Source organism: Chelonoidis abingdonii, chromosome 17 (genome assembly GCF_003597395.2).
Source record: "Chelonoidis abingdonii isolate Lonesome George chromosome 17, CheloAbing_2.0, whole genome shotgun sequence".
Taxonomy (NCBI): Eukaryota; Metazoa; Chordata; order Testudines; family Testudinidae; genus Chelonoidis; species Chelonoidis abingdonii.
Window position 1 is genome coordinate 30,941,055 of NC_133785.1, and position 26,635 is coordinate 30,967,689.

At 37.6% G+C, this 26,635-nt stretch overlaps 1 protein-coding gene across 1 annotated transcript in view; it reads left to right on the forward strand.

The window, feature by feature from the left end:
- EIF4E3 (eukaryotic translation initiation factor 4E family member 3) overlaps nucleotides 1-24,656 on the forward strand; it is a 28,613-nt gene extending 3,957 nt beyond the window's left edge. Inside the window, exons 2-7 of the mRNA XM_075073424.1 lie at nucleotides 11,066-11,138; nucleotides 15,268-15,362; nucleotides 17,502-17,562; nucleotides 19,462-19,528; nucleotides 21,757-21,912; nucleotides 22,886-24,656. Of these exons, the coding sequence (XP_074929525.1) occupies nucleotides 11,066-11,138; nucleotides 15,268-15,362; nucleotides 17,502-17,562; nucleotides 19,462-19,528; nucleotides 21,757-21,912; nucleotides 22,886-22,932 (499 nt within the window). The 3' untranslated portion in view covers nucleotides 22,933-24,656. The remainder of the gene's footprint in view (nucleotides 1-11,065; nucleotides 11,139-15,267; nucleotides 15,363-17,501; nucleotides 17,563-19,461; nucleotides 19,529-21,756; nucleotides 21,913-22,885) is intronic.
- The last annotated feature ends 1,979 nt before the right edge of the window (nucleotides 24,657-26,635 follow it).

Here is a 26,635-nt window from a genome sequence, read left to right on the forward strand (position 1 = left end):
ACTTATGTGACCTCCATGACAAACCCGCAATCTTAAATGTGGGCAATTATCAGCACTGGAATTGATACTGGTGAGGCTTACAGATGGACGTACAGGAACAATGCAAAACCCACAAGAGTTCAGAAATTATGTGACAGCATGAGGAAGAGGCTTCAATCTTTGACGTTTTACAACTATCCTCTTTGGAGAAATGCAGTCTTTTAAAAAAAAAGAATTGCAAGTTCTTTTCTATCCTAGTATCTCCGATAAAAAAATATCTTCACTGTGTCTTATTAACTGTTTAATTGAGAAATATGGAGAAACCTTTTGAGAATACACAAGAGGATCTTCTGATCCTGCAAACACTCACTTGAGTAATCCCATTGGGTTTAAGTCATAAGTATGTGCAGGATCAAGGCCTAAAGTGTTAAATAACCATTCAGACCCTGCTGGAGTTAGCTACTCTGAAGCTGATTTGTCAGTTGCATTTGTTCCCAGTTGATCTACACAGCCATTTGGACATGTGCATGTTTATCTCTTGTGGCCAACAGCAAAGAAAGTTTAAGATCCATGTCAAATTATTGAATTATATATTATGAAATGTTTAAAAAGCCCATTCTATTTCAGAATTTTTTAAATTTAAATTGATTTTTTTTACCAACTTTTGCCTTAACTATCTCATATAAGTACATATGATAGTGTACATTTTTGCTTATTTTAAATTACTAAAAATAGTGAAATTAAACACCGCAGAACTGGAAGATATGTTTTTGCGTTACTGAGTTGTCTGGCAAGCCCCTTCTAACCAGTTAGGAGTTGAAGATTCTAAAGGTATGGCTCAGAAGTCAAAAGTTTCTAGTGGTCTTCATACTCATAATACACAAAATATTATTTTTGTGCATTTACTAACAATAAGGAAGAGGTGAACAAATAATGGATTAATGTCAAGAGAGAAGGATGGCAGAAAACAGAATAGGTGTTTTAAACATTAAAAATAAATATAAGCTTAGAACATAAAAACAGAAGGTAGCTTTTGATATGCAGGGCCCCAGTCCTGCACTTACCTTTGTGTGGGCAGACCTCTGTGCTTATGCAAAGTCTCATTGAAGTGGCTATGGGCGGAGGCATCGGAGGCATCCACCTATGCAGACCTGATTGTTGTAGGATCAATGCTTAGGCTTGTACCATTTGTAATGAGTTGTAAATAACTGAAATATATCCAAACAGTGCACAACTTTATCTATAAATGCAAACATATTTTTCATTTGCTTCTAAAACCACTTAGTCTCTTCACTAACCCACATTATCTCATGACAGGGAATAGTATTTTTGCCTACCATTAAGTAGAATGTTACTCCAGACTTGTTTTGACATGCTAGATGAAGTGGCTGCTAAGTATCAAGAAAACACTGAGGTAGGTGTATAGAATTGTCTGTAACCTCTGGTAACTTTAAATTACAAAACTGTATTGAGGGAGAGAGTTATAACATACGTTAAAAGACCTTCAAGGAATTTATACATCTGCATCAAGTCCATATATCAGATAAATAATATATATATCGGATAAATAATAATTTATCACACACACACACACACACACACACACACACACACACACACACACACACACACACACACACACACACACACACACACACTCTACTAGTGCCTAGTGTACTACCAAATGGATGACTTACATTTAATCTCATTCTATTATAAGGGTAATTTGATTAATATTTCCTGCTTTGAAAAATAAATGTCTCTGTTTCACCTCCAGCTTTTTTAAAAAAAAGATGATAGAACATTTTAAAAAGTGATAGAACATAACCTAAAAGTAGAATTTTGCAAGTGTTCCAAAACTAGAAAGGAGCATTTAGCACATGAAAATTAAATTGTTTTCCTCCTTTTGCAGGGCCACTAGTCTGCCCCTGATATAGTTTATCTGCTTTTGTTGTTTGTTGTAAAGCTGCAGTATGAACTGCATTGGTGACATTGTATTGCCCATGGATCTCCATTGGGTCTTACAGATGCCAGTCACTCCAGCTCAGCAAACTGATCTGTACTAGTACACCCTTACGCCCACATGGGGCCCAGGCTCTGCACAGGTGTAGGGTTCTGCTCACATGAATCAGTTTTCAGGATCTTGGGCCTCTGAGTGAAAGGCAAGTCTTGTGGTTTTTACACTACTCTGCAGTCTTGCAAGTTTTCAAAAATGATCATACCCCATAGGGTATAAGCATTTTAAAAACAGTGCTTTAAAAAATGAAGACTCTTGTTAAGCAGTTAGCAGTTTCCTGGTGCGTGTGATGTCTGGGTTATTGTGTTAAATGAGAATTCAACAGATCTTGCAGAAAAAATCTTGGATTTGGGGTCCTGCAGGTACTAAAGTGGCTTGAGGCATTCAGAACAATTGTTTCATTCGATTTTAGAATTTAGATCTGCAGATCATCTTTGTATAAAAAACAAAGCTACAACTGAAGCTAATATATATGCCTATTTACACATGTATATAAGTTTCATATGTCAGTATTGAGCAAATTTTATAGCAGTTAATAAGCCTCAGAAAACTTGAACACAGCCTATAATATGACCAATGTACAATAATTTATGGTTAATGCTACACTGAGTAAAAACCTTTCTAATGAATAACTAAAAGAATACGCTAGTAGCGCTAGCTGCTAGTTTTCAAGCTGTGCTAGGAAAAGACTACAGCTGGATCCAGCAATCTGATCTGTGGGTAACTTCTCCAGAACCCCAGTTACTTCAGTGGGACTCCACATGGGTGCACGGGTCTGCTAAGTAGGTTAGATGGTAGGATCATGACCTAATTCTGTTCCTGCATGACTGCTAAAGCAATGCTTTTAAGCTAAATTACTTACGTTATAAGCATAGATTAATACTGTAACAAAAAAACCGCAAACCTCTTTGTTTTTAAAAAAGAAAAAATATCAGTCGCTGTAGTTTCTTGTGATTAAACATTGACAAATTTAGTGCAGTGTTGTTAATCCACTCCAGGAAAGTGAAAACTTTTTTTATATACAGCACTTATCCTGTCAAAATTTTAGATTTCCCTTTTCCCTTTAACATTATTATGAGCTTTGTAATTACAGATAAAGGAGTTTAAAATTATAGTTTTAAACATTTCCACCAATCAATTAAATCTGTGTATTTTAGTGACCATTTTGTAATTACACAATTGTGGATATAACATATTTGAAACAATTTAGAACTATTAATAGCTTCTCCTGCAGCAAACCTTTAGTTGTCTAGGCATCTATATCAGCTATCTAGGATCATGAAGAGGTGGCTTGCAATGAAAAACATTAGTAATATAAAAATGTTCAGCATTAGTAATATAAAAATGCTTCGTGACAGTTTTAGTGGTTTGAAGTCATTCTTTGTCTATATTCAGGCTGGATTACCAGATTTGGCTGGTTGCTAGTGGGTGCTTCTGAGTGTACATTTTGGAGGTAAATATTTTGCTTTTCTAGACCAAAAACATTTGCATCTAAATATTTAGGGTGAAATTTGCAGAAGTTCTCAACATTTGATCTGACTCTCCTCCCATCAAAACCAGTGGAAAAACTCCCATTGATATCTGTGGGAACCGAGTTATGTCAGTGCTGAGCACATCTGAAAATCTGACCCTTAATTCTTGCAGATAAAGTCTGAGCCACAAGTCACTGTTAGACACTGATAGTGAGAATGTCCTGAGTAGCATTAGAAAATAAAAAATGGGATATAAATCCTAATGGCTCAGGCATAATAAAAGGAACCACTAACTGCTATGGGTAAGAAAAAAACCTTCATGTCTGGGCAAGTTATTTAAAGTGCCAAGTTTCTTGCACTTTTGTCCCAAGCAACTTTACTGCTTACTGTCAAAGACGGCACATGAGGATAGGTGGACTTCTGGGTCCCATGTGGTCTGGCAACTCCTTTATTTATTGTTGCATTAATTTTTCCCCTGCTAAGATCCTAATGGCCATGCAGTATTTGGGAAAGGAACACCCAGCCTCAGAGCAAGATGCAAGGTGGAACAGATTGGTTAGCTCATGTTGTAAGATAGAGTTCAAGATAGAGTGGCGTGTTAACATCTCTGCCGTCATAGGACAAAAAGAGGGGAATACAGGTTGTTGTAATAAGCCATAAGTCTAGTGTCTTTGTTCAGTCCATGATTTTTGGCACATAGCAGAGTAATGTTATTTTATCAGTAGATTGTTTATATATGCCATGTAAGTGATATTTTCTTTTAGAATTCTATAAAGAAGTGAAATAAGATAATAACCAGACCCAAAAACAAAAAGCGTGAAACATCCTGTGTTTAAATGATTGGTGTCTTATTGGCCAAGTAAATACTTTAGTTACTGACTTTTTATTAATGATAAAATTGTTGATAGTACATTTTTTTCACATAAATATGTGCGATACTTTTTGTATATTCCACCTTATAAGGGAATAAAACAGTATACTAACCGATAGGAGTGGGGCAAGGGATGTTGTAACTATTTCCGTAAGAGAGGAGCAAATGAAAGACACTGTTTTGCCATGGCGAACAATTTTCAAGGCATTTGTTGTCAATATCTGCTTTTGTCTGCATCTATTATTAAAATTAGGATAAATCCTTCATTGCCAGGTAGATGATCTAAATGACCTAATATTAGTTTTATCCTTCAACTTCAGTAATTTGGTGCTTAAAATTATGTTGTTCCTTAGTACATAGAATTTAGCAATGAAGAGCTATAAAGATTAATTTCTGGTCTTCACAGAAAGGTGAATGGCACTTTTGCTTTACCTGTTTTGAAAATGTGAAGGTGATTGGACAGAAAGAGCTCTAAAGCTGTCCTGTATTTTAGTCTTGGCATCAAAGATTTAGGGGAGATTAACAATAGGCAATCAGTTGCCAACCCCCTATTGAACAGCAATAATAGTTGTGCTAACTAGCAAAATCACTCTCATAAACATTTTTTAAAATTGATATATGCTATGGTACTAAACTAAACTAAAATAAATACTGATGCACATGTATTCTAATGAGTTGGTGCATAAACTGGACAATAGCACAAGGATATATTTCAGTTCATCAGCATCTTATGTAAAATACACTGATTCTTAGAACCACATGCACAAAACCCACCAGCTTTTTGGTGGTAAATAAGCCCAATGAGCCCTCTTGCCATATGTTTCAGAAAGTGGCTGTTGATGCACTGGGGGCTATAGGGGATCACAAACTATATATGGGTCAACAATATAGTACTGTTGCAAAAAAAAGAGCAAACGTCATTTGGGGTGTATTAGCAGCAGAGTTGTGTGCAAGACACAAGAATTAATTCTTCTATTCATCACTGATAAGATCTCAAATGGAGTATTGTGTCCAGTTCTGAGCATCCTACTTCAGGAAAAATGTGAACAAATTGGTGCCTAGAGGAGAGCAACAGAAACAATTAAAGATCTAGAAATCATGACCGATGAGAAAAGATTGAAAAAATTGGGTTTGTTTAGTCTGGAGAAGAGAAGACTGAGGGGAGGAGGGGAATATGATACCAGTCTTCAAGTACCTAAAAGGTTGTTATAAGGAGGAGGGTGATGCATTGTTCTCCTTAGCTACTGAGGACAGGACAAAAAGTAATAGGCTTAAATTGCAGTAAGGAAGATTTAGGTTAGACATCAGGAAAAACTTCCTAACTGTAAAGATAGTTAAGCGTTGGAACAACTTACCTAGGGAGGTTGTGTAATCTCCATCCTTGGAGGTTTTTAAGATCAGGTTAGACAAACACCCATCAGGAATGGTCTAGATCAGTGAGACTCGGACCTAAGTGGTTCAAGAGCCAAGTTAGTGATCAGCCTTACCCAAAAGAGCCACAGTAGTGAGAATTCATTGTTTCATTTTCTATAGTACTATTCATATTTAAACAGTATGATGTGGAAATATTTAGTTTATATATATCTCATAGCAACATGACTGACCATATATTATTTTATCAACTACAATTGGTTAATAACAGAGTAAAAGCATCCTGATTGGTTAATAACTTAGGTTGGCTAATATCATGTGATTAAAGAGTCACCTGCAGCTCACAAGCCTCAGTCTGAGTGTCAGTGGTCTAGATCAGGGGTCGGCAACCTTTCAGAAGTGGTGTGCCAAGTCTTCATTTACTCACTCTGATTTAAGGTTTCGCATGCCAGTAATACATTTTAATCTTTTTAGAAGGTCTCTTTCTATAAGTCTTTAATATGCAGCTAAACTATTGTTGTATGTAAAGTAATTAAGGTTTTTAAAATGTTTAAGAAGCTTCACTTAAAATTAAAATGCAGAGCCCCGTGGACCGGTGGCCAGAACCCAGGCAGTGTGAGTGCCACTGAAAATCAGCTCGTGTGCCACCTTCGGCACGCATGCCATAGGTTGCCTACCCCGGTCTAGATAATACTTAGTTCTGGATCGGTGCAGGGTGAGGGACTAGATGACTATCAAGGTCCCTTCCTGTCCTATATTTCTATGATTCTAAAGGAAGCCTTTTATAACTAACATAACTTAATATATCTTGTAATAATCTGTGTAGTGTCTAAGAACCTTTTGGTCAGAATAAGATGTGCTGAGTCAGTCTGAATGGACAGCGAGGAGGCATATATGTTGAATCTTGAATTATGACGGCTTCCCTACTGTTGGAACACCAATAGAGGCTCACACTGCTTCTGACTAGAACAGGGGTCGGCAACCTTTGAGAAGTGGTGTGCCGAGTCTTCATTTATTCACTCTGATTTAAGTTTCCGCGTGCCGGTAATACATTTTTATGTTTTTAGAAGGTCTCTTCTTACTAATGTTTTTCATTGCAAGCAGCATCAGCGAGAGGCATCGCTGCCGAAATTTGGGAGCAACGCCTCTCGATGATGTCACTTGTTGCAGCAAGATTAGACATTTCTCCATTCTTCTAGCTGTTGTCTGTATTTTGGATACTTTTTCTTCATCTCAAGTTGTGGCTTGGGCTACTGTTTTCTGTCCCATAAACAAATGTGTAACTCCATTTAGTGTGGCAAGTAGTTCAAAGCTAAAATTTCCAAATTGACCATTGGTTGCATTTTAGGACTTTCAACAGTTTCTTTCTCACTAGTCCAATAATGCTTTTTTGTAGAAAAACAATTTTTTCACAAATAAACAATGTAGAAGTACAGAGGAGTATTCGTAAGGACCTTGAAAATGATTTTAAAGTGAGTTAGCAACTCAACCAAGATCACTGGGCCATTTTAATATAGTTATGGTGAGCGCTTTTCTTTAAATGTTAATTTTTTCTTTGCAGCTTAGATATTTTTCTGTTCTTTCATTTGTGTTAGTGCTCATGACAGAAGATTGATGTCATTTGCTAGTGTTGGGTGTAATGCTGAAATATGCTATGCAAGCTTGTCCACACAGCACCTGTAGTACTTGTCAGTCAAGCTGCTAAAAATAAGCAGTGAATAGTCTTCCACCTAAACCTTAAAATGAGTAATGTGGTGGTTGGTTGTTATACTCTACCAGTGTTTCTCGACAACATGTGATTTGTAGCTATCAAAACGAATGATTTTATGGCCCCAAAGTGGAGTACTCTGTTCTTTATTCCCCAAGAGATATTGAAGCAGCATAAAAATGTGATAAATATCCACTGCTGACATCCTGCTGCCTTTTGAAGTTTACTGTTTCATAATGTTTATTTACCTTTCATGGGAATAGGTTTTTGTCTTACCACAACACTCCGACGGCAACATCAGTGAACGTACGTGGGGATGATGATGCAATGTATAGTAAAGCAAAATTATGTCCATGTATGACTATGAAGTTAGGAAACAGGCAAAAGGAAAGCATGTCAGAACTAATTTTTCAGACCATTATCTGATAAGTGTAAAAACAAAACAATCCGCCCTTGTCTTTTGAGGGAGGTTCAGTGTAAGAAGCACAAAATATTAGAGACTCTAAGATGCGAGAAGAGACAAAATACCATTGTTGCAAATGATAGCCACAGTATTTTACACTGATCAGTAAAGAGTTGCGTGAATGCAGTAAAAGTTGTGCAAGGACTACGACCCTTATTAAGCAATCTTCTGGCCGCAGAGACTACTTCTGTGTATTGCCAAATATGTTGACTGTCAGCCTACTCTCCATATATTAGCAAAATCTTTCTGTCATGAAAATGATTTTTTTGCTAAATTAAGACCAGTTTCCCTGGACTTACAATACTCAAAAGGTAAGTTGTGGGGTGGGTGGGTGGGTGTGTGTGTGTGTGTGAAGAACATCTTCATTTGTCACTGTAATAATTCATTCAAGGGACATAGGGCAAATATTTCTCTTTAATTTAGCAGATCTGCTGACAGAATGTCACTTTCAGTAAAATTTTCATAGTGTATAAAACGCTCCCATTAAAAATAATAGACATTGTACTGAACCCGTGACTACTTTAGAAACAATGTGACACCAGTGTAGCTGTTCTAACATTTATTTAAACAGTTTTATGATTGGGTCCATCAGCACAATGCAATGTCTATGCCATTGTATCAGCAGAGAAATGGTTAAACATACGTTGTTGTTGTTGTCTGCTCTGCACTGAAGAAAAAAATAAGTTATTGTTCTAAGCTATATTTTGTGTGTTCTTAAAAAAACATGCTGAAGATACAGCTACAAAGCTGAATCTTCAGCGTGTATTCCAGAAACAGAGACAAAATATAATCTTTCTTTTCTCCTTATTGCTTTCTCAGTATGACTTAGATGAGGTTACCATTTTAGCCCAATGGTGATTAAAGACACAAATAATGTAAAATGTATTACTGCCAGTAAGAAGAGAGAAATAAGAATTTTGACAGCGCTCGTTGGTTTAAAGAGAGAAACCAATTTGAGTTGTCCAGATCAAAGACAAGACCAAGCATTTCAGGATTTCAGAGGCAAGACAGACAAACACCCAGACAGAGTAATGTGCTGTCTTCTCTACTTTCTGTCCAATAGAGGATTTTGCCATTGCATGCACCTGTCATGCTTGTAACATGTCATCCGCACACACAGTTGTTTGCAGCTTTGCACAGCACTTGTGCAGCTCCACTGGGAGTAGTAATATCAGAAATTACACATCTGCCATTCAGTGATATTTGTTTGAGTGTTTTATGCTGTTGCTTCTGTGAGTGGCGCTGCACAGAAATAATAGCTACAATATTTACTTGTTCAGGCTTAGCCTGCAAGATACACCACTCTTGTATCCTGCATTAGGTCACTGTGCATTGTTGTGGTGCTAATGTACGCAAAAACCATTAGTGCTGAATTTGCACCATTGTAATTGATCCCACAGTCTCCAACACCATGCCAATTGACTACTCTGTTCACTGTCTCCTATTTTCCTGATTACTTGTTTGTTTCAAGCTTTTGCAGTCTTCTGCATCAGAATTTGCATGCATTTCACCTTATAAAACCTTAAGGCTATGAAAATAGTACAGAAGTTGCTTGAAGAAGCTGAGAGGGGTTAGTTCAGCTCCTCATCTGGTGTAAATCAACATAGTTCCATTACTTCAGTGAGGCTATACTGACTTGTATCAGCTGAGGACCTTGCCCTGTGGCTTCACTAAATGAAGATAGTACCTTTACTACTGCAGCTGCTATCAACAATGCAGCCGTGTCTGTGATAGCAATGGGGTAAACACCAACATATACAGGGATAAGGTGTTTCACCTCCATGTCATAAAGGGCTAGACAACTCTGGGGGTGAAAATGCTAGCATCTGGTCTGTGCTGCCACTCCAGCTGTTGTTGATGCTGGATCTGTATCAGCATTAGGCATTAGGACAATTGTGGGAGAATTATCTGAAATGCTCAGTGTAGGCATAGACTGAATGCACTGCATTGCATAGATCACAAGAAGAAAAACCAGAAGAGAGCTGACCTGTAGGGCTTATACTTGCATTGGTGCATATGTACTGTATGCGTCTTGTTAATGTAAACTCTGCCTGTTTTTTGGAAGGAGACTTCCTGTATCATTTGTTTCTTTTCCACTTTTCTCTATGTATGTTTGTTTTATCTTTCGTCATTTGGTTGTGCACAATGGGGGGAGAATTTAAAAGTATCAGGGTTTTGGTGGAATGTTAGCGTATTTTCAGAATAATTAAGCGTAGCGCTGCAAGACCCTGTGTAAATTCTCTGCAACTTTAACTGCTGGCTTTGCAGCCAAAGAGGTGGCCCTATATGCTGGATCTACCTGCTTGATCTCTGTGTAATCAATGCCATTTTTAAAATGTGACATCTAACTAAAAGTGCTTCTGTTTCCCCTAAGAGAAATTACAGCTAAGAGTTGATAAAATTAGCTGCTTTTTTTTTTTTTTTAAGTCTGGTGTGGTTTTTGGTTTTGGTTTTTTTAAATTTCAGGTACTATATTAGTTGTGAGAGTTTGTAGTATGTTGCCATCTAGTGGGGTGTGTATGTAAATTAAAGGTGATTTCTTTAAAAAAAATCATAATTATTACTTTGAACTGCATAGTTAATACAGCTAAAACTCCGTAAGAGAACATTGAAGTATGACATTAAAATATTTTAATGTATTCGAAGATAAATCAGATGTAAATGAAATTGAAATTTTAAAAACATTAACCCTGAAATTTGTTTTAAAGTGATACTCTCAGTACCCATGGTTTAAAATTTGATCTGGATTTTTTCTTATTTCAGAGGACTCCTTTTCATTACAAACAAATAGAAACCCACTTAGCTACTCTTTTTCCCTTTCTCAAAATCCACACCAGTAATCTAGCAAATGTGAACAATCCTATAATCACAGACCAGTGCACTTGTATAATGAAAGTGGGTGGGTGCCTTTTTAGAACAAGCAGACATATCTTTGTTTTAAATATTTAATGCACATTTTAATTAGAACATAAATATTTTTTTAAAATATCCTGACAACTCTCAAATTAAACTAAACCTAAGAATGCTCAGCCTTTACTTCTAAAACTTTTTATAGTCATTTTTATAGTGATTGGAGTTGATTTGTATAACTTTGATATGTTTGTAAATGTTTCAGTCGTTTGCTAAGACAATCAAGTAATCATTTTTTAGATAAAGTATTTTATTAAGATAAACTGTTTTTTAGGTCACTTCCAGGTACCACAGCAGCTGAATGTGCATCAAATCTCAAGAAGATCTATACAGTACAGACAGTACAGGTAAGATTAAAATAGAACGACAGAAATTGCTACACACAAGAAATAACACTCAAGTTGTTGACAGCCATGTGCCAGATGAGTGATTCTCATGCTTTCATCTCTCTGAGGTACAAAATCTAAGTATCAGTTGATAGTATATGCTATTCCTTAGGCTTCCCTAGAATTTTATTGATAACGTGTTTGATTCCTGGGTGGTTTTGACGGATCATCAAGGGGTGAATTGCAGGCTAATACACTTGCTTTGCCAGATACTCTGTCTTTCTAGAAGATTTCAGAGCCTTAGGCCGTGCCTCTAAATTGGATCATGAAACTTGATTTACTTTAAGTATTTGTCTTCCTTTACTCCAGCTATTCTCCAATGTAATAAATCATTATATGAGCAACGGAAGATATAGTACACAGAAGTCTTCCTTTGAGTACCCTGTTTGTGACTTTTCTTCTTGTGAACAGGCTTTGTCTGTTTCCGGAACGCTTGCAGCAGATGAGAGGTTCTGCATAATATCATTCCGTGTTTTCCCTTTACTTGTCATATGACTTTGTATTTGCAAAAAGTCGGTGGGTAATACCTGCACTCTGTATTCTGAATGGAAACAACCTTATTAGGAGTGTGGGTCCATATTAGTACTGGTGTAGGCATGAAATATCTGTTGTTGGGTTTGTCTCACATAATGTTAAAAGTCTGGCTTTAATTCACAAAAAGCCAAGATATTCTGATATGAGGCTAAAACTATTGTGGTAATTTGGGGGATCTATATACAGCTTATGACTTCTAGTTGATACTGAAGACTCTGTATCTGTGTCAGACTGCAAACTCCCTTTTGAATGTGGATCTTGTTTATCTTTTCTGCTGTCTTTTACCTCCTTATGGGGCTAAAACCCACAGAAGGTGTCAGGAGAAGTTCTTGCACTTGGCACAAGACTAACAGTGGAGGGTTGCTAAACTTTGATGATTGCCTATTCAAATGGAGTGTCTTGGGTGAATAGGTGGCTACTGCTCAGGGCAAATGAGGTTTTTTTTCGAGTCTGAACTCCAGGGCTAGTAATGAAACAAAGCGCCATCTAGTGTGGGGACTTTATCACATAACAAGGCTGATGAGAGAGTCACCTGACATAAGGGACAGGAGGTTATAAAAGAAAGGGTTCTCATCAGTCGTTTTTTGACAGGCGGTAAGAGAGGCTGGGCACCGACAGCTGAGTTCAGAGAGAGGGATATTTTATTGTTTTGTCTAAATCTCTGTATTCTTCTGCTACCTAAAGAGGGATTGGCTTTTGAACCCTTGGCAAAGCCTGTGTGTCTGTTTGCTTCTAAGATCGTGTGCTGAGGCATCCAGTAGGGTGAGGGGGAGCAGTGTTAGCACTGGTCCTGCAGGCCTAGGTCAGCTGGACCAAAAGGGTCAATTTCTGTGACGGGGTAGAAGACAGAGAGTCTGTGCCCGGGAAGTATGCCAGAGAGACCAAGGAGAGAGAGAGAGAGTGCTGCAGCCTCCTCAGACCAAGGGAAGCTTAAGAATATCTGGGCCTAGTGTGGTGGGACCCACACATCTCATCCTGGTGAGTGTCAAGGAGGCTTTACAAGGACTGTGTGACAAAAGCCTGGAAATTCGGAGATGAGGCTAAAACACTGTCTTTAAAGGGACACTGTCTTGGTGGCTATGTTTTGAAATAAGACTTCTTTGACATTTGTACTGTTTAGTTTATGCCTTGTATCAGTTGTCTCTTCCCAGCCACACTTTTCTGCTGTTCACTCTGAGGCAATTAGCTTTAGAAATTTTCAGAAAATGAGGGCACCGATCAGAGCTCTGGCGAACAGGCTGCAGTTGGATAGCTTGTGGTTGTGCTTTGCAGACTTCTGTTGAAGGTGTCTGTTGCCCTACCTATGAAAGAGAATATGCACATCATTCAGGTGATTTCCATAGCGATTTAGCTCCAGGGGATTAAGTTTAACAGCATAACTACGCTCCTGTCTAAAGTGGCTGAAATGGTTGTCGCGTTGACAACTGAAGAGAGCACTGCTTAAACCCAGAGTATGATGTACATAGCATCACTTATCATTGCCTTTTCCACCCTTAATCCAGACTCAGTTAATTAAACTGGACCTTACTGTATTGAAGAGCTACATTGGTTTCCTCCCATCAGGTTCTTGAAGTTTTAGAGAATTCCTTCAGGTCCCCTGAGAAAGCTGTTTCCACTGGATGAATTATTGGAGGCCAACAGCTTGGCCTATAACTTGTCTATTGATAGGTTTAACCTCAGATGTACTATCATATATCTGATATGACTTCCCTGTGGAAAACAACAGAAATGTTCAGTGACGTTCTCTGTACTCTTTAGAATTTGTATCTCATCAGAGGTAGTTGGTACAGAACATAGTAGCCTGTACAAGTTCAAGAATATTATAGGTGTGAGCCAAAACCTTGTAGACACAAAGGTGTCCCTTATTCTTTCAATTTCAGCAGATTATTGCTTACTACTAGATTGTCTTCTGTGCCCTGCTTTCACCAATCTAAACTCACCCAGTTCTGTTTTCTGTCAGACTTTTCTATTATCAGTTCTCATGGCTTTATGTAGTGGTACTCAACTTTTAACAGCTGGATAACAAAGTAGCTCTCAGATGGAATTGCAGAAAGCCACAAAATCATATTATAATGCTGCAAAGTTTTTTTGGTAAAGTTGCACTAATGCATGATTATGATGCAACATAATGACTTAACATCTTTGTTGCTTGTCCTTTACCTATCTTCTGGGAAGGAGGGATCTCTTTGTTCTCCTCCAACCCCCACTATCACTTCTGGGGGCTAAATGGGATTATCTTTGCTCTTTTTTCCCACCCCATCCCCTCGATGGTGGCTTCCTCTCTTACCTGCAGCTGAGATGTAGAGTCTGATGGTTCCCCTGCTACTTGGTCTGTTCAGAAATCCCCAATCTTGCATTGTTATGGTATATCATATTTTGTCATAGACAGTACTCTTTCTGCCTGATCTCAGACAAAATAAGTGGATCACCAACTAGGCATGATGCTCACAAGAGCTATAATGTAATCTTGTGATACGCGATACCATGACGAGCAGTGTGATCTAAATCTCTAAACAGAAAAGTTAGAGGATTACTGTTCTATGGTATTGAGCTAGTTCAACAGATAGACAGAACAAGTGTTTATCTCTTTTTAAAAAGCATGTTAAGGAAGTTTTACTCAAATGCTTTGGATATATGTTCCAATGTAACTCAGATTTAGATAATAATATTTAATATACTTGTTTTCTTTCTCACACTCATTATGCTTTAGTATCAAAGGCTCTGTTGTTAGGGTAAAAAGGTGTCAGTTGGCGGCTGTGATACAGCACACGTCTCTTCAGCACATACAGCATGCTACTAGGGGCTGGTCTACACTACAGCCAGGATCGATGCTCTGCGATCGATCCACCATTGATCGATTTAGCAGGTCTAGTGAAGACCTGCCAGATCAATAGCAGATTGCGTTCCAGTCGACCCTGTATTCTACCCCCGACAAGAAGAGTAAGGTAAGTCGATGGGAGACTTTCTCCCATCGACCCCCCCCCCCACACGGTGTAGACCCCACAGTAACTTGACCTAAGGTACGTCAACTTCAGCTATGTTGTTCACGTAGCTACGTAGCTGGAGTTGCGTAGCGTAGGTCGACTTACCGCGGTAGTGTAGACATAGCCTCGGTTAAAATAGTACATTTAAGAGCTGCTGCTTCTATTCCAAATTCACATATGAGAACACCAAGTGTGGAGTATTCTGCACTTTGGGAACTTTGTTACAGACCAGTTGTTTCCCTTCTCTCCACCTTTATCTCTCAGAGAAACATGCATTTGCTAAGCAACGGTGGCTTCCTAATAGGACACAACTTGTCTTAGTTTTAGTGGCTTGTAATTAAAATATTACCATTTCTGAATTATGTTCTCTTTAACAAAAAACTGAAAGTGAAATTGTGACAAGAGCTTGAACTTTAAAGAGCTTAAATACATAACAAGGGTAAATTATAGTTTTCTGTGAGCAAGAATCTTGATAATTTTATGACGTGTAAGCAATGCAAAGTATACAAGTAAATCTGTATACAATTCACTGTCATACATGAATGATAGTAGAACCTTTTTTTCCTTTAAAGATTTTCTGGAGTGTCTATAATAATATTCCTGCTGTGACAAATTTGCCTCTGAGATGTAGTTACCATTTAATGCGAGGAGAAAGACGGCCACTTTGGTAAGTATCTTATCACTGTAAGCTCCTGGGCCTAAGGACACTTATGTCATTGTAGAAATAATAAATAACGAGTGGAAGGAGGGGGCAAAGAGTTGCATGTCTGTTCCATACTGCCTTTAATCAGCTTGACGTGGGATTCAAAAGTGACTTTCATATATCACTAAAGATCTTGTTCATCTTAAAAGCTAATGATCTTAAATTGAGAATTTATTGAAAATTAGCATGTGGAAATATGGGCTACAAATTAATTGTTCATATATGATTATACATGTAAATTATAAGAAATCCTGAATTAAACATACATCCTGTTTAGAGTCAAGTGTTCTAAGAAAAAGCTAACAGTATAGTACACATTTTATGTTGATTAATTGTATTTGAATTATTTTGAATTTACTGATTTTTCTTTTCTCGCCACACAAAATAGGGGGACATTAATGCAGGTGACTAATATTCGTTGGTAATATTCACTGTGCCAAGTATGCTCCATATATGCACAAACATACACATACCTAAAGACACACACACACACATCCTTATAGGCTTAGATCACAAAAGATTGACTATCAAGTTTTGTAACAGTACGTTCAGCTCATTCCAATTTGATAGCTTATTGTTCATAGAATGGAAACTCAAAACTATAAACCATCAATTTTTTCTTTATAAACCGAGTTTAATTTCTCTTCCCATTTATATAGTTCATGCACTTTTTAGTTAGATGGATTAGGAACCTTTTGATTAGGCTTGCTACTTATTTGCATGGTTTCTTATTAGTTTGGCTTATGATCGAATTACAATTCTTTACATATTAACAATAGACCATAAAATGTTTCACTGAATTTTGAAAAACTACTGTAGGTTCAAGTGACTAGCAAGTAAGCACAAGCACTCCTTTTAAAAGATATTACTGCTGAACAGTGAAGGTTAAATTGGTTTTAAGTAAATGTCGACACTGGGATATGGGTACACCAGTCTTGAGCTCTTCATTGACAATGGCAAAGGATGAGCGAGAGAACTTCCTGTTTTTGTTTTTCTCTATTTTTAGTTTTGATTTGGTCAGTGATTTTGAGGGGGGTGCACTTCAAAGACCTTCTCTGAAGATGATGCAGGTCTATTTTAAAACTCCTCTGTCAAAGAAATTCAGTGTACTGTATTTAAGGGAAGGAATGTGCAATGTTGATCTCATCACTAAGTCACTGTCTTAGTAAGTATTAATAAATTATTGCACAGGAAACAAGGCTCTTGTTGAGATTCTCAGATTAGTTAGAGTTTAAAGTGTGGTTTTTGGCTAATTATGGGCATGCTTTTATAAATACCAATCTATTTTATTGGTGTTTAAAAATGTGCTTTCCTTGATTTATGTCCCAAGCCTTCCCCAACACTCACCCCCATTGATGGGAGCCTGTTTTGGCTGGGGAGTCTTTAGAGGCTGCAAACAATTTTCAGCAGTTCAGACATTGTACATTGAACATATTAGCGGTTACCTTTTAAAAACTGGTTCTTAGACTTTTTCTTTTGTGGAGCCGTGACTGAAAACACTAATTCAAGTTTATAATTAGCTGCAACAGAATGAATTGGAAAAGGCTGTAACTAATAACTGTAGCATTATGAAGCATGGTTTAAAAGTGTTGTCAGCCCTAACCACAGATCACTTGATTTTTTTTTTTTGAAGGACAATTAATTTCCAGTGATCACAAAACTTAACTGAAATATGTACAAGCTCCTGTGTTCACTAGCAAGAACCTGAGAAGAAATGAAATGCCAAAATATGAGGTTACCACAATAAGCCATGAAATGTTTTGTGGTCATGTGCTTTCTAAGAATTTGCAGCCATTTCAAAGGTGACCTGTGACCAGGGAAAATAAAATCATTTCCTAAGAGACATAACGTAGGAGAGGGATTGGATGTCGACAGGTGTGCTTCCCATGAACAGTGAATGATTTCTCTCTGGTGTCAGAATTCCTAGCACAAGCCTTGTTACCTGGAATTAGTGCTCAGATTTTAAATGGGACTGTCCTGGAAAAATTAACCCCATAAATAAGTTTCAATTTGTATCATACTATGAAAAGTACACTGTGTGTAAACTTTACCTACATGTGGATTTGAATGGTTTGTTTTCTTTGACATATTCCCCACAACCAGGGAAGAGGAAAGCAATGCCAAAGGAGGTATATGGAAAATGAAGGTCCCTAAAGAAAGTACGGTATGTAATGTCATTTCCAGATAGAAATTGACTAGTCAGGGTTTCAGCTTAATCTCCATGTATAAAATGATGACAATTTTGTTTATAAAAATTCCTTTTGTGGAGTTCTTAGTTTGGTTATTGAACTGTGTTGATTGATGCCAGTGCACCATTATAAAGTCTTAACACCTTTTATGTTAAGAAGGTGAGAAAATTTGTTAGTGTAGATTATTCAATACTTGATTTTTTGCTTATAACAATATTTGACAATATTTTATTAATTAAATAAAACTATAGTTAAAGGTTTCATATAGCATCTCCATTTGGCAGACATACTATTTGGTTATTTTTAACTTCCATCACAAGACTTGATGTATTCACTTACAGATACGCAAGATAAAATTTAGCAATTGTTACTATGATTGAAAGTTAATAGTAATAGCTGGAGCAGCAAGGATTGCCTAGTCCTGCAAAACTGACACATGTGAGTAGCCCCAGAAGAACTACTCGTGCATAGCAATACTCCTCTACATAAGTGCTTTAGACGTAGGGCTGAAATAGTGAGGATCACACTGTGCCTATCTCTAGCCAGTCATATTCTTCACTGCCATAAGTACTAAAAGGTACTGCATAGTAATATTAGTTTTTCAACACACCAACTAATGTGCTTTTTATTCTCATAAGCCAGATCCTGCAAACATTTTTTACTGGATGAAATGCTTCCTACGCACAAGACCATAGGACAACTCACAGTAGTGTGTTTATGCCTGGTGGCTTATGCTCTGTGCTGGTAATGAGAGTTTGCAGGATCAGTCTCTACATTCATGTATGAATCGCTCCATTGACAGAAAAAATACATCATGTCAAAGATTGTCAGATTGACATCTTCAGACTGCATATTGTTGCATGACCTCCAATTTATCTTTCCCTACTATAGATTGATACAGGACCTTGTATTGGCTGATGATGAACCAATGAAATGTTTTATCCTAATTCTTTGCATCCTTAAAGGTGGATAAGAATGTTCAGAAACAAAGTGAAATTTTTCTTGGCTCATTGTGTTTGTGCTTTGTGGTTTTAAACTTATTTTGTTTTAATTTCTTACCATTTTTAATAGTACTGAAAAGCACAAACTAAATTGAAATAATAGTGAGGTTTGTTTAAAAGCAGCATATGCAAAAGTCAATTATGGCTGTATAGACAAAGATAGATGTTGCCATATGCTCCAGAAATAATATTATTTCCCTGTAAGCACACACCTTGGAGCATATTATTGAATTTATTAGCTCAGAGTTGCATATGATCAGCAACAGGATTCCAAGTTTTGAATGCTCTTTTGGCTTAGATAGTAACAAATGTCAAAAAGGAAATAACAGTATCATCTGTCTAACATAAGCCAAAGACAACTGTGTGATAGACTTTTTTTCATTATTATTATAATTCTCTAGTTAGCATTTGAATTTGTTGAAGGAAAATCAAGACATGAGATTTAAATATAAATTCATCAGTTTTTCTAGTACAGATTGGTTCTTTTCTTAAAATGAATATTACTTATTTTTTATAGAAAGAAGTGTTCATAAATGTAGTTTAATGGTCTTTTATCTTGCATAAGCAGGAGAAAAACTTGAGAGAAATCTACTTTTGTACTTTACATTAATGAATATTTAGGTTGAATCCCAGACAAAAATTTACAGAAGGTAAATTTATATTTAAACATTTAATAGAAGAATGTCATGTTATGCTACTTATTATAAGTATTATAAATTTTTTCTCCAACTCTGTGGTAAGAAAGAATATAACATAAGATGCACTTGTAACACACAGCCTCAGAAACTGCCCTCAAGACTGAACAAGCAAACCTAACACATACACTGAAAGATCAATAACCTAGAATAATAACTGATTTTTTTTTCTTGTTAGTCTGCAGTTTGGAAAGAGTTATTGCTGGCAACTATTGGAGAACAGTTTACAGATTGCTCTGCACCAGGTAAAGAGATCATTTTCTTACAGTGCTTCTTTTTATTTCTTTAGATTTATTTTAAGCCACTGTTCCAAGCAGTAGGTTCTTGTTCAAAATATTAAAACATCCAACACCTAAAACTTTTGGCACAGCATACAGTAACTCCTCACTTAAAGTTGCCCTGGTTAACGTCATTTTGTTGTTTCATTGCTGATCAATTAGGGAACATGCTCATTTAAAGTTGCGCAATGCTCCCTTCTAATGTTGTTTGGTAGCCGCCTGCTTTGTCCACTGCTTGCAGGAGGAGCAGCCCCTTGGAGCTCGCTGGTGGGTGGTTGGAACGAGGGTGGACCAGCAGCCCCCTATCAGCTCCCCACTCCCCTAAGTTCCCTGTGCAGCAGCTGCCCAGCAGGCTAGCAATTGCAGCTGTTCATCCCCCCCATTGCCATGTGCTGCTTCTGCCCTCTGCTTGGAGCTCCCCGAGACTCCTGCTTGCTATGCTGGGGGGAGAGAAGGAAGAGAGGGGCTAATGTCAGGGTGTCCCCCTTCCCCTTGCTCCTGCACGCCACTTACCCCATCTTCCATAGAGGAGGAGGGACACAATCTTTAACGTATTTATCCTTGCAACACCTTTGTGGGGTAAGGAAGTACTGTTTTCCCATTCAACAGATAAGGAATGGAGGCACAGAGAGGTTAAATGATTTGCCCAGGATCACAATGGAATTCTGTGGCAGAGCTGGGAATGACCTGGGCTCTCCTGAGTGCTAGGTTAGCACCCTAATCAGTGGACCACCTTTTTCTCATTTGATATCACTTGATTCAAACTAGTTGTTAGTGTTGATTTTGCACAAAATTTGTACTTGAAATATGTTGCCTGTTAAGTGGAACCACTAAATTCACTCAATAAATGATATTGTTCAGATGCAATAATTGAATTACCATGTTTTCAAACTAAATCTAGTCCCTAAAAATATACTTGAGATTGCATGCTTTATTTGGGAATGGACTGCAGAGGGCTTGTGAGTGTAATCTTGCTTAAGACATATAATCACATTTTACATATTCCAGCCATCAAACGCTGGTAGAGGTCTGTGTCTGTTTCAGAATATAAGGCTGAGTTACAGGAATTGTCCATAGTTACTGGAGAAGGCAAATGCTTGGCTAACTTGTCAGTCCATTGAACTAGGAAATAAATGCTCAAAAATTGTTACTAAGCTAACTTTTCTGTTTGATCAAGGAATGATAAAAAGATACCTTTGTAACTACATTTATATGTCCTAAACACAAACATCTGGTTAGACATATATTTATTTAATGCTCTGAATATTACATTTTGAAGTAGTTCCATTTCTGATTTATCATTCAGTAAAAAAGAACTTGGTTTCTTAACTCCATAATGCAGTTCAGCAAAGACCTTTCAAACAGGGAATTTCTCTCCAGCCTGATCAGTACAGTAGAGCAGAAAAGTAGTAATTGCGTATCTTTTTGGTGTGTTTGGCTTGGTGGTTGTCTTGAATTTTTTCCAGCAAGGGTTTGTTGAGCTAGTATCACAGATAATACACTTCTCTGACTGCTTGCACAACTTTCAGCATTATAGGAAACAGAATAAAGGTGACCCACATCCTTCCACAGTAAGAAACTTTTTAAATCTGTGTCTGTTCAGTCTTATGCTTAGTTAAGCTGACATCAGGAAGTGAAAAAGCATGTATGCCGTTTACATCTAATTCTATGTGCAGAATTCTGTCGCAATCTCAGTGATTCAGCACTAGAGCACAGAGGTCTGAATACTAGTAGCAGCTGTGTGAAACTGACCATAGACTTGTTAATTTCATCTGCTGCTGCTTGAGAAAACTGTGTGGCAGCCCTATTGAAGCTTACATTCTGGAAACTTTACTGTCTCAGTCTCCATCACACTTTGAAAAATAAAGCTTCCCACATCGTGGTGACACATTTTTCAGACCCTCAGCATAAGTTCCTTATATTACTGCAACAAAGAATTAAAGCCATAACTACAGATTGTTTATGAACTGCACAATTTCACTCTGAAATACTATTTACAATAACTGCTGCAAGTAAGCATACATATGGTTTCTACACCGGTATTCCCGTCAGTCTAGGCTGCTCTTTTTCATTTTTTTATTTAATGTTTGATTTTTTTGTAAAAAATGTCCCACAGTAGCATAACTAGCCAGTATAGACTCTTCTCCCTTTTTCAAAAAACTGATTGTTTTTTCAACGCTTCTTCCTCTATACAGATGATGAAGTAATAGGGGTTAGTGTTAGTGTTCGTGACCGTGAAGATGTTGTTCAAGTTTGGAATGTGAATGCATCTTTGGCAAGTGAAGCAACAGTTTTAGAAAAGATCTATGAACTTCTGCCACACACCTCCTTTAAAGCAGTGTTTTATAAGCGTAAGTATCTTGTCAGTTTATTTTCTCATAGCCGGATTTCCAGTTTTTGTTAGCGAAAGTCATCATAGATGAAATGTATGCTATAGGATAACCTTGGTGAGTGACTGACTGAATTTTTAGCATTCCGAAATTTAGTGTATCTTGTTGCATGAGGATTTTTTACTTTTTAGTTATTGGAGCTTTTTTTCCCTCTGTACAAAATAGTGAGGATGGCTTTCATAGTTAAGTTTTAACAAATTGGTTTGTCAGATTTACAAGGGTTTTTTTGTCTGCAAATGAAATTAATAAAAAAAAGCCACATAACCCTCAAGATTGTGAGTTATTGTTAAGTAATATATTTATTGGTATTGTTGTAGCAACTACAGTCAGGATTGGCGGGGGGTGCATTCTGCTAAGCTCTCTATAAACACACTGGTAAAAATGGTTGTTGTCTTTTCTCTTGTCCTCCCTTGCCACTCACCCTTATTATTGTCTTCTGTTGTTCTCATCTTAATTTAAACTGTAAGCTCTTCCAGGTAAGGACTCTGGGTGAAATTCTTGCCTTTGAAGTTGGGGTGCTATTTTGCTAATTCATAGTGCTTTACTGGGGAATCCCTCCAGGGGTCTTGTCCAAAGCCCATAGAAGTCAATGGGAGTTTTGGATCAAGCTGCAGCACAAAAAAACTGAAATTTACTTAGGACCTGATATAGCAACTCACATCCATATGAGTAAGAGTTGCAGGGTCAGGCCCGTAAGTACAGTCATGTTAGATCTTGCATTATGCCTTAAGTGTACAGGCATTTGTAACAAAAAGCTTAATGCCTTATTTGAAACAGACTATTTCTCACTAACAGTAAAAGCAACAGTAGGAATACTTTTTATCCATTAAAATATACCTCAGTCCCCAAATCTCCATCCCCTAGCATCTTTTTACTTAGTACTTGTTCGTATAGTCAATGTAAAAGTTGAGTTTTTCCTTTTTTCCCCCCTTAGCTCACAGAGAGCATCATGCTTTTGAAGGTGGACGTAGAAGACATTAACTGCACCCTGTAAAAAAACTCATACTTTGTAGTCTGACTTTGGGAAGTGGTCTAAGCAGGGAGATGGATGGGCAGAATCCTTGCAGAAGCACCACATCTGCTGGTCATTTTCAGTTTGTTTCTAATGCTTTCAAATTGGGCCATTATTACTCAAAATGAGGAAAATGATTGCCTTGATTACTAAACATGGTGCTCCTTCCTTTTTTGGCTTTGTACATTCTCAGTTTAGTTTCCTTGTTGGAAAAAAATATATATTTTTGGCCACTTTTTTCTTTCATTCAGACTGTATTTGTATTTCTGTTTCATTAAATTTAGTAGACTTTCCTTTCTTTTGAAGTAGTTGTACTGTACTTAGTAAAATGCAAATATGCACAAACATGATATGCTGCTTCTTCTAGATTTGCTGTACATAGAGGAATCCTGGCTTGGTCAAACATGTGTTTTCAATATTTGTTTTGAAACATTCCTATCATGTTAAGATTTACTCACTCTCTTTGTCCCGAGAGAGAGAGAAATTGCACTGCATTATTCTAATATCAAGTCATGTGGTCTTGCACTGATAATAGCACACATACTGTAAAAATAAATAATAATCACTGAATGAGATCTTGCAAACAAAGAACACATTTGTATAGGGACTGTCTTAAATTCTGTGAGTTGTTGTTAACCAGTGTTTGATTTTAGCTATCTCAAAACAACACATTCAGCCTAGAAGGAGAGATCTTTCAATATTAAACCCTTCACCTCGTATTTTAGAGGAGATGATATTTAAATAGTTTTGTATGCTTTCTTATGAAGTTTTTCGGTGCACTCACTAAAAAAAAGTTTCACAAATCAATTCTAACACATTTTACTAAATAGATCCTTCTGTCACTGTGTTTTGATCGTATTTGGCCTCTATCTGTACCCATAAAGGTCAGTAGCAAAACTCCTGTTGGCTTCAGTGCAACCCCCACTGTACTTAGTTTCAAGCTATGGTGGCACCTTAAGTGAGGTTGTTCTTAATTTAGAAAAATGAAGTTGATTAACATTTTACAGCATGAATGTGAATATTTACAATGTTTAACTCCAAGTGTGTTTTTGTCTGTATTAATTATTGGAGGTTTCAGTATGTTTTATTATAGTACCAAAGATTTATTGAGTTAGTTCTTTTTACTAAAGGGAGCTATGAAGTAGAAATGAATACATACTCCACTGAGTATTACTGAATTGGTGTGTTTGTTTGGAAATTGTTCAGATTGCACTGATTTTCACATATTTAGTATATTAAGAGGCAACCATTGGAATTAATTACATTTATAAATAAAAATTCCCTTTGAATTTTTTTTACATCATCATCTGTATTTATGAATTGTGCAGTTATATTAATTAAACAAAATTTTTCTAAAATCAAATGACTTGCTTCAATAATTGCTTTCTAAGATTATGTTACTAGAGCTGCTTTCTTAAACTATGTTTGGATGAAAATTTACCTCCAAGAAACTATACATCTAATCCTGAACATACGTTGAAATATTTATTTTTAAAAATTCAAATACATTTTTTTTTGTTAAAGTATGAAGAAAGGGCATGTTTGATTAATCTTTATCAGAACTGCTCTTGTATATTTTCAGTAGTAAATCTGATTTAAATTTTTTTTATTTTGAAAGACTTGTATTTCTTTATATGTTGTATTAAACTTTGCATGTAGTTTGATGATCTGAAATAAAAGCAGAGAGACTATATGCTCATCTTAATGACTTGATATTTTGCAGTTTGCATTGTTTCAGTGTCTCAGAATATGAAATATAGTAGTTACTGTTTGTCTAAATGAGCTTTAACACCTGTGCTATTCCAAAATCTAGTTACAAATTGCAAGGATTTCCTTCCATTAAGTTGAATTAGGAACATATCCTCTCTTGGTTACCCCATATCTGTCTGTAATCTTTAAGGGGGAGAGATAGCTCAGTGGTTTGAGCATTGGCCTGCTAAACCCACGGTTGTGAATTCAATCCTGGAGGGGGCCATTTGGGGGTTGGTCCTGCTTTGAGCAGGGAGTTGGATTAGATGATCTCCTAAGGTCTCTTCCAACCTTAATAGTCTATGATTCTATGAAATTTGTTTCAGCAGTTTTAAAATTCAATATTTAACTTACAATAGACTTCAAACTAAAGAAGCTGTTTAAATTATTTTTAAGATTTCTTGATAACACAGTAGCTTTAAAGAAGAGACAGTGGGGAGCCAGGAGCCTCCAGGCAGCACCTGGACTCTGTGCAGGGAGTGGAGATACTCAGGGCAGCAGCTGGGGGTCCGAGCAGGGAGCCTCTGGGCAGCAGGGAGCTGAGGGGCACAGGCAGCAGCTGAGTGGGGAGCTGGGGCTTGGAGGGAAGCTGGGCTCCGAGCGAAGAGTGGGGCAGCTGCAGCATGGCTGGCAATGGGGACCCCGGGGGCAGTCAGGCTCTAGCTGGAGCACCCCACCCATCCTGGTGACAGCCCTGGTTTCTTGTCAATCTCATGGCTCCATGCTGGAGCCATAAGATTGACCAGAATGATAGCCACCATCTAGTGTAAGTAATGCAGTGACTCCACAGACACTGAATCCTAACTACGCCAACATAAGCCCCACGCCTCTCATGGAGGTGGAGTTGTGTTGGTGTAGTAGGGCACTTACATCAGCAGGAGCAAGGCTGTAGTGTGTATACTGCCATAATTACGTCGACATAAGCTGCCTTATGTCAACCTAACTCTGTAGTGTAGACCAGGCCTCAGTCGAGCGAGCTTACAGAATTGGAGTCAATTGGTCTTTAGTTCAGACTGATCTATCTGATGTTTTCTGAAGTATGTTACAGTAAAGTTCAGAAAAGTGGACACTCTGTAAGTGCCATAAGTATTTTTCTGTAATGTCTTATTGTACCTAGAGATCCTGCTTCACTGAACACAATTAAACGAACAGTGCACTGATGTAAAATAACCCCAGACTAGTCAAAAAGATCTCAAAATAGACAACGAACAAATTCCTAGTAAAACTAATTGCCAGTTCTGATAGTAGATCAGTTAAGTATTAATAGATCAAAGATCTTCTATAAATATTCCCGAAAAGGAGGAAGGGAAAGAAAAGCAAAAGAGTTGCTGCTGTTGTCAGGAGGTGATGAATAGTTGCCTTCTCTGGGAACTGTTCTTACCATCTGAGTAAGAGGCTACCACTACAGCTTCCAACTGAAGAGAAACCCAGGAGCTGAGCAACCTCTGCAAAGGTGGGAAGAAGAGTAGAGCTTAGCTAGGGAATAGTTGCACTGACTGGAGAAGTGCAGAACCAAGTGCATAAGGCAGGAAAGGGGAGCAAGGTGGATCAGTGTTGTGAGGGGAGAATGCACTGCTGCGTGCAGAGGGAACAGAAGCATGGATTTCCTGCTGGCATGCTGCTGAGCACAGGGGAGTGGGAGAGAGAAGGGGAAGGCCATGTGGCCTGCTGCTGAAGCAGAGCAAATGGGCGGGCAGGCGAAGGAGTTGCACTGAGGAGAACAGAGGAAAAGGGATGAGAGGAACAGCCTTGGATGATTACTTTTAAATATAATCAGTTGTGGTAGTTGCCCCAGCAATGGGTGGTGGCAGGGACTTGCAAGGGAAGGTTGGCCCCTCTTGAGAAGCTGCCCAGGCTCTCACAACATGTGATGCCTCCTGCTCTAGAGCTCGCCTGTTGACCGTTAGTGATGCATGAGCAGCT